This window comes from Hyperolius riggenbachi, chromosome 1 (genome assembly GCF_040937935.1).
Source record: "Hyperolius riggenbachi isolate aHypRig1 chromosome 1, aHypRig1.pri, whole genome shotgun sequence".
Lineage (NCBI taxonomy): Eukaryota > Metazoa > Chordata > Amphibia > Anura > Hyperoliidae > Hyperolius > Hyperolius riggenbachi.
Window position 1 is genome coordinate 634,283,272 of NC_090646.1, and position 14,917 is coordinate 634,298,188.

The 14,917-nt window shown below is 48.8% G+C and overlaps 1 protein-coding gene across 1 annotated transcript in view; it reads left to right on the plus strand.

Moving 5' to 3' along the window:
- The first annotated feature begins 2,708 nt into the window (after positions 1 to 2,708).
- Positions 2,709 to 14,917, plus strand: part of GOLPH3 (golgi phosphoprotein 3) — a 34,559-nt gene continuing 22,350 nt past the window's right edge. The window contains exon 1 of the mRNA XM_068251258.1: positions 2,709 to 3,059. Within this exon, the coding sequence (XP_068107359.1) occupies positions 2,859 to 3,059 (201 nt within the window). The 5' untranslated portion in view covers positions 2,709 to 2,858. The remainder of the gene's footprint in view (positions 3,060 to 14,917) is intronic.

Consider the following 14,917-nt stretch of genomic DNA (forward strand, 5'->3'; position numbering starts at 1 on the left):
CTGATACTGACAGCACTATATAGGTACAGTGTATACAGACACTGGCAGCACTATATTGGTATAGTATACACAGACACTGGCAGCACTATATTGGTATAGTATACGCAGACACTGGCAGCATAATATACGTATACTATGCATAGACACTGGCAGCACAATATTGGTATAGTATACGCAGACACTGGCAGCATTATATAGGTATACTATGCATAGACACTGGCAGCACTATATTGGTATAGTATACGCAGACACTGACAGCACTATATTGGTATAGTATACGCAGACACTGGCAGCATTATATACGTATACTATGCATAGACACTGGCAGCACTATATTGGTATAGTATACACAGACACTGGCAGCATTATATAGGTATAGTATACACAGACACTGGCAGCACTATATTGGTATAGTATACAGAGACACTGGCAGCACTATATTGGTATAGTATACTAAGATACTGGCAACACAATATTGGTATAGTATACACACTGGCAGCACTATATTTGTATAGTATACAGAGACTGGCAGCACTATATTGGTATAGTATACACAGATACTGGCAGCACTATATTGGTATAGTATACTCAGATACTGACAGCATTATATAGGTATAGTATACACAGACACTGGCAGCACTATATTGGTATAGTATACACAGATACTGGCAGCACTATATTGGTATAGTATACACAGATACTGGCAGCACTATATTGGTATAGTATACACAGATACTGGCAGCACTATATTGGTATAGTATACACAGATACTGGTAACACTATATTAGTATAGTATACAGACACTGGCAGCACTATATTGGTATAGTATACACAGATACTGGCAACACTATATTGGTATAGTATACACAGATACTGGCAACACTATATTGGTATAGTATACAGACACTGGCAACACTATATTGGTATAGTATACAGACACTGGCAGCACTATATTGGTATAGTATACACAGACACTGGCAGCACTATATAGGTATCGTATACACAGACACTAGCAGCACTATATCGGTATAGTATATACAGACACTGGCAGCACTATATTGGTATAGTATACACAGATACTGGCAGCACTATATTGGTATAGTATACGCAGATACTGGCAACACTATATTGGTAAAGTATACAGACACTGGCAGCACTATATTGGTATAGTATACACAGATACTGGCAGCACTATATTGGTATAGTATACACAGATACTGGACGCTCTATATTGGTATAGTATACACAGACACTGGCAGCACTATATTGGTATAGTATACAGACACTGGCAGCACTATATTGGTATAGTATACACAGATAATGGCAACACTATATTGGTATAGTATACACAGATACCGGCAACACTATGATATAGTATACACAGACACTGGCAGCACTATATTGGTATAGTATACACAGATACTGGCAGCACTATATTGGTATAGTATACACAGATACTGGCAGCACTATATTGGTATAGTATACACAGATACTGGCAGCACTATATTGGTATAGTATACACAGACACTGGCAGCATTATATTGGTATACTATACACAGATACTGGCAGCACTATATTGGTATAGTATACACAGACACTGCCAGCATTATATTGGTATACTATACACAGATACTGGCAACACTATATTGGTATAGTATACACTGGCAGCATTATATTGGTATAGTATATACACACACTGGCAGCACTATATTGGTATAGTATACACAGATACTGACAACACTATATTGGTATAGTATACGCAGACACTGGCAGCACTATATAGGTATAGTATACACAGACACTGGCAGCATTATATTGGTATACTATACACAGATACTGGCAGCACTATATTGGTATAGTATACAGAAACACTGACAGCATTATATTGGTATACTATACACAGATACTGGCAACACTATATTGGTATAGTATACACTGGCAGCATTATATTGGTATAGTATATACACACACTGGCAGCACTATATTGGTATAGTATACACAGACACAGCAGCACTATATTGGTATAGTATACACAGACACTGGCAGCATTATATTGGTATAGTACATACCTCCCAACTTTTTGAGATGAGAAAGAGGGACATGTAAGCCACACCCCTGTCACACCCCTAACCACGCCTCTGGCACACCCCTAGTCACGCATACCATAAAGATTTCATAAGAAAAATATGTTGTTTTATAATTTAAACCACACTGGTCCTTTCTATCCTGGTTCACTTTCCTTCATATTAACATTTTAAAATTAGTAATATGTCAATTTAAAGGATGGGAATAAAGTTTAGAGTCAATCAAACACATTTTTTAGTAGAGAAATATATATATATATATATATTTACATAGAAAGAGGGACAAAGTCCTGAAAAGGGACAAATGAGGAGGAAAGAGGGACAGAGGGATTGGGCTCCCAAAGAGGGACTGTCCCTCCAAAAGAGGGACAGTTGGGAGCTATGATAGTATACAGACACTGGCAGCACTATATTGGTATAGGATACACAGACACTGGCATCACTATGTAGTGGAGGAGATACATATGAAATAGTCCATGTACTTGTAAGCTGAACTGCAAATAAAAAGGAACAGAAGTAACTGGTGGTCTCTGACACAAGACAAGCTGTGGAGGAGGGCGGGTGACTGATCAGTGTGCACCTCTGGCGTGACGTCACTTCCCCTCCCCGCGCGGTGTCGGTGCCACATCCTCCGGTGACGTCACCGGGAGTCGCCATCTTGGCGGAGCAGCAGCTGGAGTGATAGCGGAGTCTCCCGGGTACACGGAGCCGGCGGAGGGGCCTGATGTGCGGAGCCCGGGCCTGCAGATAGCGCTCCTCGCCCGCCCAGCAACCATGAGCAGCACCGCCGTCACCACCAACCTGACCCAGCGCAACTCCAGCCTGGTGCAGCGCCGCACTGAGGCCTCCCGCAGCGACCGGCAGCCGGAGGAGCAGCTGCGGGACGAGCAGGAGGATGAGGAGCGGCCCGGAGACAAGGAGGCCCGGCTCACCCTCATGGAGGAGGTGCTGCTGCTCGGCCTCAAGGACAGGGAGGTGAGGGGCTGCCTCTGTGTGTATCTATAGGACAGGGAGGTGAGGGGCTGCCTCTGTGTGTCTCTATAGGACAGGGAGGTGAGGGGCCGCCTCTGTGTATCTATAGGACAGGGAGGTGAGGGGCTGCCTCTGTGTGTCTCTATAGGACAGGGAGGTGAGGGGCTGCCTCTGTGTGTCTCTATAGGACAGGGAGGTGAGGGGCTGCCTCTGTGTATCTATAGGACAGGGAGGTGAGGGGCTGCCTCTGTGTGTCTCTATAGGACAGGGAGGTGAGGGGCTGCCTCTGTGTGTCTCTATAGGACAGGGAGGTGAGGGGCTGCCTCTGTGTGTCTCTATAGGACAGGGAGGTGAGGGGCTGCCTCTGTGTGTATCTATAGGACAGGGAGGTGAGGGGCTGCCTCTGTGTGTCTCTATAGGACAGGGAGGTGAGGGGCTGCCTCTGTGTATCTATAGGACAGGGAGGTGAGGGGCTGCCTCTGTGTGTCTCTATAGGACAGGGAGGTGAGGGGCTGCCTCTGTGTGTCTCTATAGGTGAGGGGCCGCCTCTGTGTGTCTCTATAGGACAGGGAGGTGAGGGGCTGCCTCTGTGTGTATCTATAGGACAGGGAGGTGAGGGGCTGCCTCTGTGTGTCTCTATAGGACAGGGAGGTGAGGGGCTGCCTCTGTGTATCTATAGGACAGGGAGGTGAGGGGCTGCCTCTGTGTGTCTCTATAGGACAGGGAGGTGAGGGGCTGCCTCTGTGTGTCTCTATAGGTGAGGGGCCGCCTCTGTGTGTCTCTATAGGACAGGGAGGTGAGGGGCTGCCTCTGTGTGTATCTATAGGACAGGGAGGTGAGGGGCTGCCTCTGTGTGTATCTATAGGACAGGGAGTCGAGGGGCCGCCTCTGTGTGTATCTATAGGACAGGGAGGTGAGGGGCTGCCTCTGTGTCTCTATAGGACAGGGAGGTGAGGGGCTGCCTCTGTGTGTCTCTATAGGACAGGGAGGTGAGGGGCTGCCTCTGTGTATCTATAGGACAGGGAGGTGAGGGGCTGCCTCTGTGTGTCTCTATAGGACAGGGAGGTGAGGGGCTGCCTCTGTGTGTCTCTATAGGTGAGGGGCCGCCTCTGTGTGTCTCTATAGGACAGGGAGGTGAGGGGCTGCCTCTGTGTGTATCTATAGGACAGGGAGGTGAGGGGCTGCCTCTGTGTGTATCTATAGGACAGGGAGTCGAGGGGCCGCCTCTGTGTGTATCTATAGGACAGGGAGGTGAGGGGCTGCCTCTGTGTATCTATAGGACAGGGAGGTGAGGGGCTGCCTCTGTGTATCTATAGGACAGGGAGGTGAGGGGCTGCCTCTGTGTGTATCTATAGGACAGGGAGGTGAGGGGCTGCCTCTGTGTATCTATAGGACAGGGAGGTGAGGGGCCGCCTCTGTGTGTCTCTATAGGACAGGGAGGTGAGGGGCCGCCTCTGTGTGTCTCTATAGGACAGGGAGGTGAGGGGCCGCCTCTGTGTGTCTCTATAGGACAGGGAGGTGAGGGGCCGCCTCTGTGTGTCTCTATAGGACAGGGAGGTGAGGGGCCGCCTCTGTGTGTATCTATAGGACAGGGAGGTGAGGGGCAGCCTATGTGTATCTATAGGACAGGGAGGTGAGGGGCAGCCTATGTGTATCTATAGGACAGGGAGGTGAGGGGCAGCCTATGTGTATCTATAGGACAGGGAGGTGAGGGGCAGCCTATGTGTATCTATAGGACAGGGAGGTGAGGGGCTGCCTCTGTGTGTATCTATAGGACAGGGAGGTGAGGGGCTGCCTCTGTGTACCTATAGGACAGGGAGGTGAGGGGCTGCCTCTGTGTGTATCTATAGGACAGGGAGGTGAGGGGCTGCCTCTGTGTGTATCTATAGGACAGGGAGGTGAGGGGCTGCCTCTGTGTGTATCTATAGGACAGGGAGGTGAGGGGCTGCCTCTGTGTGTATCTATAGGACAGGGAGGTGAGGGGCTGCCTCTGTGTGTATCTATAGGACAGGGAGGTGAGGGGCTGCCTCTGTGTGTATCTATAGGACAGGGAGGTGAGGGGCTGCCTCTGTGTGTATCTAAAGGACAGGGAGGTGAGGGGCTGCCTCTGTGTGTATCTAAAGGACAGGGAGGTGAGGGGCTGCCTCTATGTATCTATAGGACAGGGAGGTGAGGGGCTGCCTCTGTGTATCTATAGGACAGGGAGGTGAGGGGCTGCCTCTGTGTATCTATAGGACAGGGAGGTGAGGGGCTGCCTCTGTATCTATAGGACAGGGAGGTGAGGGGCTGCCTCTGTATCTATAGGACAGGGAGGTGAGGGGCTGCCTCTGTATCTATAGGACAGGGAGGTGAGGGGCTGCCTCTGTATCTATAGGACAGGGAGGTGAGGGGCTGCCTCTGTGTGTATCTATAGGACAGGGAGGTGAGGGGCTGCCTCTGTGTGTATCTATAGGACAGAGAGGTGAGGGGCTGCCTCTGTGTATCTATAGGACAGGGAGGTGAGGGGCTGCCTCTGTATCTATAGGACAGGGAGGTGAGGGGCTGCCTCTGTGTGTATCTATTGGACAGGGAGGTGAGGGGCTGTCTCTGTGTGTATCTATAGGACAGGGAGGTGAGGGGCTACCTCTGTGTGTATCTATAGGACAGGGAGGTGAGGGGCTACCTCTGTGTGTATCTATTGGACAGGGAGGTGAGGGGCTGTCTCTGTGTGTATCTATAGGACAGGGAGGTGAGGGGCTGCCTCTGTGTGTATCTATAGGACAGGGAGGTGAGGGGCTGCCTCTGTGTGTATCTATAGGACAGGGAGGTGAGGGGCTGCCTCTGTGTATCTATAGGACAGGGAGGTGAGGGGCTGCCTCTGTGTGTATCTATAGGACAGGGAGGTGAGGGGCTGCCTCTGTGTGTATCTATAGGACAGGGAGGTGAGGGGCTGCCTCTGTGTATCTATAGGACAGGGAGGTGAGGGGCTGCCTCTGTGTATCTATAGGACAGGGAGTTGAGGGGCTGCCTCTGTGTGTATCTATAGGACAGGGAGGCGAGGGGCTGCCTCTGTGTGTATCTATAGGACAGGGAGGTGAAGGGCTGCCTCTGTGTGTATCTATAGGACAGGGAGGTGAGGGGCTGCCTCTGTGTATCTATAGGACAGGGAGGTGAGGGGCTGCCTCTGTGTGTATCTATAGGACAGGGAGGTGAGGGGCTGCCTCTGTGTGTATCTATAGGACAGGGAGGTGAGGGGCTGCCTCTGTGTATCTATAGGACAGGGAGGTGAGGGGCTGCCTCTGTATCTATAGGACAGGGAGGTGAGGGGCTGCCTCTGTGTATCTATAGGACAGGGAGGTGAGGGGCTGCCTCTGTGTATCTATAGGACAGGGAGGTGAGGGGCTGCCTCTGTGTATCTATAGGACAGGGAGGTGAGGGGCTGCCTCTGTGTATCTATAGGACAGGGAGGTGAGGGGCTGCCTCTGTGTATCTATAGGACAGGGAGGTGAGGGGCTGCCTCTGTATCTATAGGACAGGGAGGTGAGGGGCTGCCTCTGTGTATCTATAGGACAGGGAGGTGAGGGGCTGCCTCTGTGTATCTATAGGACAGGGAGGTGAGGGGCTGCCTCTGTGTGTATCTATAGGACAGGGAGGTGAGGGGCTGCCTCTGTGTGTATCTATAGGACAGGGAGGTGAGGGGCTGCCTCTGTGTGTATCTATAGGACAGGGAGGTGAGGGGCTGCCTCTGTGTATCTATAGGACAGGGAGGTGAGGGGCTGCCTCTGTGTATCTATAGGACAGGGAGTTGAGGGGCTGCCTCTGTGTGTATCTATAGGACAGGGAGGCGAGGGGCTGCCTCTGTGTGTATCTATAGGACAGGGAGGTGAAGGGCTGCCTCTGTGTGTATCTATAGGACAGGGAGGTGAGGGGCTGCCTCTGTGTATCTATAGGACAGGGAGGTGAGGGGCTGCCTCTGTGTGTATCTATAGGACAGGGAGGTGAGGGGCTGCCTCTGTGTGTATCTATAGGACAGGGAGGTGAGGGGCTGCCTCTGTGTATCTATAGGACAGGGAGGTGAGGGGCTGCCTCTGTATCTATAGGACAGGGAGGTGAGGGGCTGCCTCTGTGTATCTATAGGACAGGGAGGTGAGGGGCTGCCTCTGTGTGTATCTATAGGACAGGGAGGTGAGGGGCTGCCTCTGTGTATCTATAGGACAGGGAGGTGAGGGGCTGCCTCTGTATCTATAGGACAGGGAGGTGAGGGGCTGCCTCTGTGTGTATCTATAGGACAGGGAGGTGAGGGGCTGCCTCTGTGTGTATCTATAGGACAGGGAGGTGAGGGGCTGCCTCTGTGTGTATCTATAGGACAGGGAGGTGAGGGGCTGCCTCTGTGTGTATCTATAGGACAGGGAGGTGAGGGGCTGCCTCTGTGTGTATCTATAGGACAGGGAGGTGAGGGGCTGCCTCTGTGTGTATCTATAGGACAGGGAGGCGAGGGGCTGCCTCTGTGTGTATCTATAGGACAGGGAGGTGAAGGGCTGCCTCTGTGTGTATCTATAGGACAGGGAGGTGAGGGGCTGCCTCTGTGTATCTATAGGACAGGGAGGTGAGGGGCTGCCTCTGTGTGTATCTATAGGACAGGGAGGTGAGGGGCTGCCTCTGTGTGTATCTATAGGACAGGGAGGTGAGGGGCTGCCTCTGTGTGTATCTATAGGACAGGGAGGTGAGGGGCTGCCTCTGTGTGTATCTATAGGACAGGGAGGTGAGGGGCTGCCTCTGTGTGTATCTATAGGACAGGGAGGTGAGGGGCTGCCTCTGTGTGTATCTATAGGACAGGGAGGTGAGGGGCTGCCTCTGTGTGTATCTATAGGACAGGGAGGTGAGGGGCTGCCTCTGTGTGTATCTATAGGACAGGGAGGTGAGGGGCTGCCTCTGTGTGTATCTATAGGACAGGGAGGTGAGGGGCTGCCTCTGTGTGTATCTATAGGACAGGGAGGTGAGGGGCTGCCTCTGTGTGTATCTATAGGACAGGGAGGTGAGGGGCTGCCTCTGTGTATCTATAGGACAGGGAGGTGAGGGGCTGCCTCTGTGTGTATCTATAGGACAGGGAGGTGAGGGGCTGCCTCTGTGTGTATCTATAGGACAGAGAGGTGAGGGGCTGCCTCTGTGTATCTATAGGACAGGGAGGTGAGGGGCTGCCTCTGTGTATCTATAGGACAGAGAGGTGAGGGGCTGCCTCTGTGTATCTATAGGACAGGGAGGTGAGGGGCTGACTGTACTATATGTATATCTATAGGATGGGGGTGAGGGGCTGACTGTGTACTATATGTATACCTATAGGACAGGGAGGCGAGGGGCTGACTGTACTATATGTATATCTATAGGACAAGAGGGTGAGGGGCTGACTGTGTGTACTATATGTATATCTATAGGACATGGAAATGAGGGACTTGCTATGTGTACTATATGTATATCTATAGGACAGGGAGGTGAGGAGCTGCCATGCTACATGTATATCTATAGGATTGTGCGATGAGGCAGCTGTCATATACCTTAATGTACTAAGATAGGGAGGTGAGGTCTATATTATATATCATACTGTACCAATTTGAGGTGTTAACAGTGCAGGTGGCGCATATTATTTAATGCATTGAATGTGAAGCAATGCACGGTTAACATGTGGCGCCTCTGTCCAGATCTATTGTGCTGCGTCCCGGCTGTTACAGGCAGGGCTGTGGAGTTGGAACAGGAATCATCCAACTCCTCAGTTTATGTAACTTCTGACTCCAGGTACCCAAAATGACTCCGACTCCTTAGGCCCTGCACACTGCAAATCCAGTTTGTGATCCCTATTCTCCCTGGATGCTATCAGAACTCAAAGAAAGATGAAGAGAAAACACACCATGCAGTACCGATAAAAAATTGGAATCGCATAAAAAATAGCGTCAATCGCAAATCGGAATCGCATGTAGTGTGCAAGAGGCCGCAGGGTTTTTTTCCACTATAAAATGCGATTGCGATCACAATTGCGATCAATTTCCACCATGCGATTGAGCTACTATACTCAATATAGTGGAGCTCAAGGGCATCCAAAATGCAGCAGGACTATTGCGCTTGGGCCAAAATCGCATTGCACTAATGGAATTTGCTGCTGCCGTTTCCGTTAGTTTAATGTACCTTGCGTTTTGCGATTGGAATCAAATTGCAGGGTAGTAGAAAAGGCCCTCAGTCTGAGTTCTACCAAGGCTATGGATTTGGTACAGAAATCATCTGACGCCTCAGTTTACTGAAACCTCCGACTCTGACTCCAAGTACCCAAAATTGCTCCGACATTGACTCCACAGCCCTGGTTGCAGGGAACGCAATGCAACGGCCACTGTGAATGCAGCCTAAACCAAGCATACTGTTCCTCTATTTGTCTATGACCCAGACAGCTGAGTTATACACACAAGACTTGTATGTCTCTAAACAATAGTTTGATGGCTTCGGGTTAAAGTCTGTTGTCCTCTGATGACAGTGCCCCCCTCTCCCCTCCTCCAAGTGATCATCCGAGTTGGGTACGTTTTGGCCTGTTGCTACATAGGTCCAGTTGTGAACGGGCGCCTCCTGCTGCTCCTCCTCTTCATGGTACAGATTGTGCTTCTCAGCAGAGAGATATATACAGGTAGGACATCTGTACACTGGCCAGGGTTAAAGTGGACCTGAACTCTTGCACAGGAAAGAAGAGGGAAATGCCCCCTGTATGTATTTAGAGAGTTTAGCCTTTCTAATGCCCCCTCATTTGTGACTAATCACAAATGTAATTAGGTCTGTCAGCTGGCTGTGTCAGCAGAACAGCTAATTTGTAAACGCAGGATGTTAACCCTATGTCTGCGTTCGTGAAAGCGGGAAATACTGTAGACACACTGCGGATTTATTGCAGGTTTTATATCAGCTGTAATAAAGAAATGATTTTCATTATTATGCTATTGCTTATCTTTTAGATCAGAGAGGTAATTCTGAGTTCAGGAGGTTCTGAGTTGAGGTTCAGGCCATCCAAAGTGATCACAAAAGATAATTTCTGATGGTATGTAATTCAGGTGTGTAGGTAGGTTAGGGGATATGTTGCAGCTGATTGGTCAGAGGGATGTGGAGGAATGGTTTGCAATGGCACAACTCTATCTGATTAAAGTGTATGTCCCGTTGCAGAAATAAGCAGGGCTGTGGAGTTGGTACAAAACGACTCCTCAATTTTATGAAACCGCCGACTCCAGCTACCCAAAATTACTCCGACTTCCCAGCCCTGGAAATGAGGCCGTGTTTATGCAGGTGGGCTGAAATCCAGTTGCTTGTTTTAGAATATATAGTTTGTCCTGAAATGTTGATGCATACATGCCCTCTCTTCTGTTACCTGCCAATAGTTTCTCCTTTTTAGTAAAGGATTAGAGCAATGCATATGCATTCTATGTAAATCCTTTTTTTTATATCTCATCACCTGTGACTAATAAAGCCTTGGATTAGTTTTGCGTATGATTGGCATGTGATTGTGAATTGAACTTTGTCAGCAGCCAAATGAGTAAGAATCCTAGGGTGCCAACAAGACTGTACCCATTGACATTATAATTGGGTTGCCACCATCTTGTGACAAATGAGTAAACCGGTCACTGATCGTTTTTGTAGTCAGGATCAGGCAGACATCACTGTAATCATGGCAACCAGATGTCTTGCCCATTCTGCTGCTTCTGCATTCTGCTGGCTGAAATTTGTCATCTTCCTCACCTGAGGAAGGGCTCGGCCCAAACGTTGTGTGTGTGTCCTTTACTCCAATACACCTTGTTGCTGTTCACAGCCCTCTGAGTGCTGTGTCTTTTGCTCATACTGTGGCCATTGATTGAACAGGATTGGTGTACCTGTTGGACACAGAGCGCCGGCTGGCCAGTTTCTTTACCGGTGAACCTGAGTTTGGGAAACTGTTCTACTTTTAACGACTCTGTTTATGTTCCCTCCGACTCCAGGTACCCCAAAATTGCTCTCGCTCCCCAGCCCTGGATATACCCACGTCCTCTATATCCATTATGGCAATATTTTACTGATTATCAGATGCAGTCTCTCATGTAATTCTGTTTACATTTACTAATATTGTAAGTAATGGGGCAACAGTGTACTTTTTTCTACAGTTTGGTTTGATTGCATGTATACAAGCTTTTCTGTAAAAACGTTAAATATAAAGAAAATCCTGGAAGCTTACATGTTGTAGTGTAAAGTATAAGTATTACTTACATATTTGGCTGTACATGTCACTGACCAGTGTTTTTTGCAGGCTCTTTTAGCTAGGTTTTCCACCCAGCTGTCATCGGCTCACCTCTTCCTATGACCCCCCCCGCAATATTCTGGCTTCCTGTCAGAAAGTGAGGGCTTGCAATTTCACTTCCTGTACATTTTAAGTCTACAAACTACTGCACTACCAAATCTAGATGAGATTGGTGCTAAACTATGCGGCTAAAGACACCAGAGGGGAAACCACTTCCATGCCACAACCTTGTCAGCGCTCTTTGCTGCCACCTTCAATCACATGTTCTACCATATGGGTGTGAAATGTATTTGGCCCTCCGTTCTTTCTACTTTGGGAGTCACATCGTCGCTCCTGACCTGTCTAGCAGTCAAATCTACTGAGTGCAGGAAGCTAGCTGTAGTGCATTGGCAAGTACGTTTTACTCATGGAAAATGTATTCTGTCTTGTACTTTGTAGTCTATAAACTTTATATCATTATAATTACATTAGTTTCCCATGTATTGGGTGTAGTTCGGTCCTGAACTCAGAACTTCCTCTCTGCTCTGAAAAATAAGCAACAGCATAACCACCTTTAAAGAGAAACATTTTTGTTACAGATGATACAAATCCTGCAATAAATCTGCAGTGTGTATACTTCCTGCTTTCATGAAAGCAGACTTGGGGTTAACATCCTGTGCTTACAAATTAGCTGCTCTGCCAGGGCGGACAGCTGACAGTTGTGATTAGTCACAGATGAAGGGGAATTAGACAGGCTAAACTCTCTAAATACATACAGGGTGCATTTCTCTGTTTTCCTTCTGTCCTTTGCAAGAGTTTCAGGTCCACTTTAAGCTTTTCTAATGACTAAATACAGTACTGTAATAGTGTAATTCAAGGACTCTGGGACTCCCACCCAGATCACACATTAGAATGTGGATGTTGTACAGGAATGATTTTCCAGCTATTTGACTTGTTTGTAGTCCTTTTCCTCTGTAGCTCCTCTGGAATTCAGGCTGTTGGAGATGCAGCCAGGCTCTGGTTTATGCTGCAGTGTTTGCTTAGTGTACAGCTTGGCAGATGCATCAGGTGGGATTATAGCTGGCATGTATCAGTGCTAGCAGCAAGCAGGCGTGCATAGATGCTGCATTATGTATAAAGCGTGTAGCCCTGACAGGCTCCTCTTTGTAAGTGGAAGCTGTAGAGGTGTCAGATACACACTTGAACCTGATCGCTGAATGTAACCTGTCTCTGCTGAATACTGAAAGCTGTGCCTTGTGGCACAGTGAGTTCAGCCATCAGCCTCGCTACAGCCTGCATTGCACATCGCTTGCTGGTCATAATAGTACACCGACTTCAATATTTGTGAGGAATTCTAATAGGCACGGGGCTAGTCTACACCAGTGTTTCTCAACATTAAAAAAGGAAGATGGAGGCGCGCTCCATAATGTATTAAAACCTTTAATTATAAAACACGCCGTGATGAAGAACACTTAAGGTGGCCATACACTTATAGATTTGCAGCAGATTTGACCATCAGATTTCTGTCAGATGCCTGTCAGGCAGGGCTGTGGAGTCGGAGTCGAGGAGCCGGAGCAATTTTGGGTACCTGGACTTGGAGTCGGAATCGTGATTTCATAAACTAAGGAGTCGGATGATTTTGGACAAAATCCACAGCCCTGGTAAGTAATAGACTAAGGAGTCGGAGTCGAGGAGTCAGTCGGAGGCATTTTGGGTACCTGGAGTCGGAAATTTATTAAATTGAGGAGTTGGAGTCGAAGATTTTTGTACCAACTCCACAGCCCTGCAGGTCCAATCTGACAGGAATCTATCTGATGTGCGCCACACACTAGGAACAGATTTCCTATTGGAAATCTATCTAAATGCATTATTGGACAATTAGATCCTATGCAACTCTATGGGCCATCGATCTGCTGCCAGCAGCAGATCGACCTAGATTTTCCATCTTGTCAGATCAAATCGAAATCGACCGCAAATCGATCGGCTGATTTGTTAGAATCGATTTCTAATCGTTTCTATAGAATTGATCGATCAATGGCTGAAATCGACCAGTGTATGGGCCTCTTTACTCTCGACAATGCTGTAAAACAGGCTTATCTTGGTTAAAACCCACCTAAACAACCTTAGGTGACAACCTGTTCCTCCTCTGTGGCCGGCAGTGATAGATGTCCTGGATAGTGATGGACAAGTAGTCACCTAAGGTCATTTGGTTGGGTTTTACCAAAGATAAGCCTGTTTTAGAGCATTGGCGAGTAGAGTTGGGCCGAACCTCCGATTTTAGGTTCGCGAACCGGGTTCGCGAACTTCCACGGAAGGTTCGGTTCGCGTTAAAGTTCGCGAACCGAAATAGACTTCAATGGGGATGCGAACTTTGAAAAAAAAAATTATGCTGGCCACAAAAGTGATGGAAAAGATGTTTCAAGGGGTCTAACACCTGGAGGGGGGCATGGCGGAGTGGGATACACGCCAAAAGTCCCCGGGAAAAATCTGGATTTGACGCAAAGCTGCGTTTTAAGGGCAGAAATCACATTGAATGCTAAATGACAGGCCTAAAGTGCTTTAAAACATCTTGCATGTGTATACATCAGGTAGTGTAATTAAGGTACTGCTTCACACTGACACACCAAACTCACCGTGTAACGCACCGCAAACAGCTGTTTGTGTAGTGACGGCCGTGCTGGACTGGTGCGCACCATGGCGAGAGTGCAGGTTTTGGTAGCTTTACAGCCCATATGGTCGCCTGGCTGATGTAGCTGAATGACAGAACAGTGACTGTCCAGCTGATCAAATTTGGTCTGACCACAATGAGCCAACGACCTTATTATCGTGGGTGTGCCCCCCGAGACACTTATCTAGGCGCCGGTCATTGCTTCATTGTGATACGCAACCCCCTTCACCACGGCAAGGTAATGATCACGAAGGGGAATGGGCGCATGTACATGCCTTTTCTTTTGTTGTTGCAGCTGCCCGCAGTGCAGCCAGAAAAATTAGGCAGTCATGTACACGCACCAGAAAAATTATTACAGCGGCCGCTGGTAGCAGCGGCCTAAAAAATTCAGCAATCCGCCTGGAGTCCCGGACCCTGTTGGTGGTGGCGGAGAAGGTAGTCAAGCAGCCTGCAGGCAGACATGCTGTGTGGAGGGACTGGGAGCGACTTAGTCTTCTTGGGGCAGGCCAGGCAGCCAGTCACACGGCGTGCAGGCAGAGATGCTGTGTGTGCAGGGACTGACTTAGTCTTGGGGCGGGCAGCAGCCCTCCGGGATCCATGCCTCATTCATTTTGATAAAGGTGAGGTACTTAACACTTTTGTGACTTAGCCGACTTCTCTTCTCCGAGGGTCTAGTAGTGTGGCCACCCAGTACAGCTCATTCCCCTTGAGGTTTTTTTATACGGGGGTCCCTCAACAGGCAGGAGAGCATAAAAGACATCTGCACAAAGTCGGATCCAGTACCCTCCATCTCCTCTTGCTCTTCCTCAGTGACGTCACGTAAGTCAACCTCCTCCCCCCAGCCGCGAACAATACCACGGGAAGGTTGAGCAGCACAAGCCCCCTGCGACGCCTGCTGCGGGTGTTCTCCTGCCGCCGTTCCCTCCTTCTCCCCCAAAGAAACAC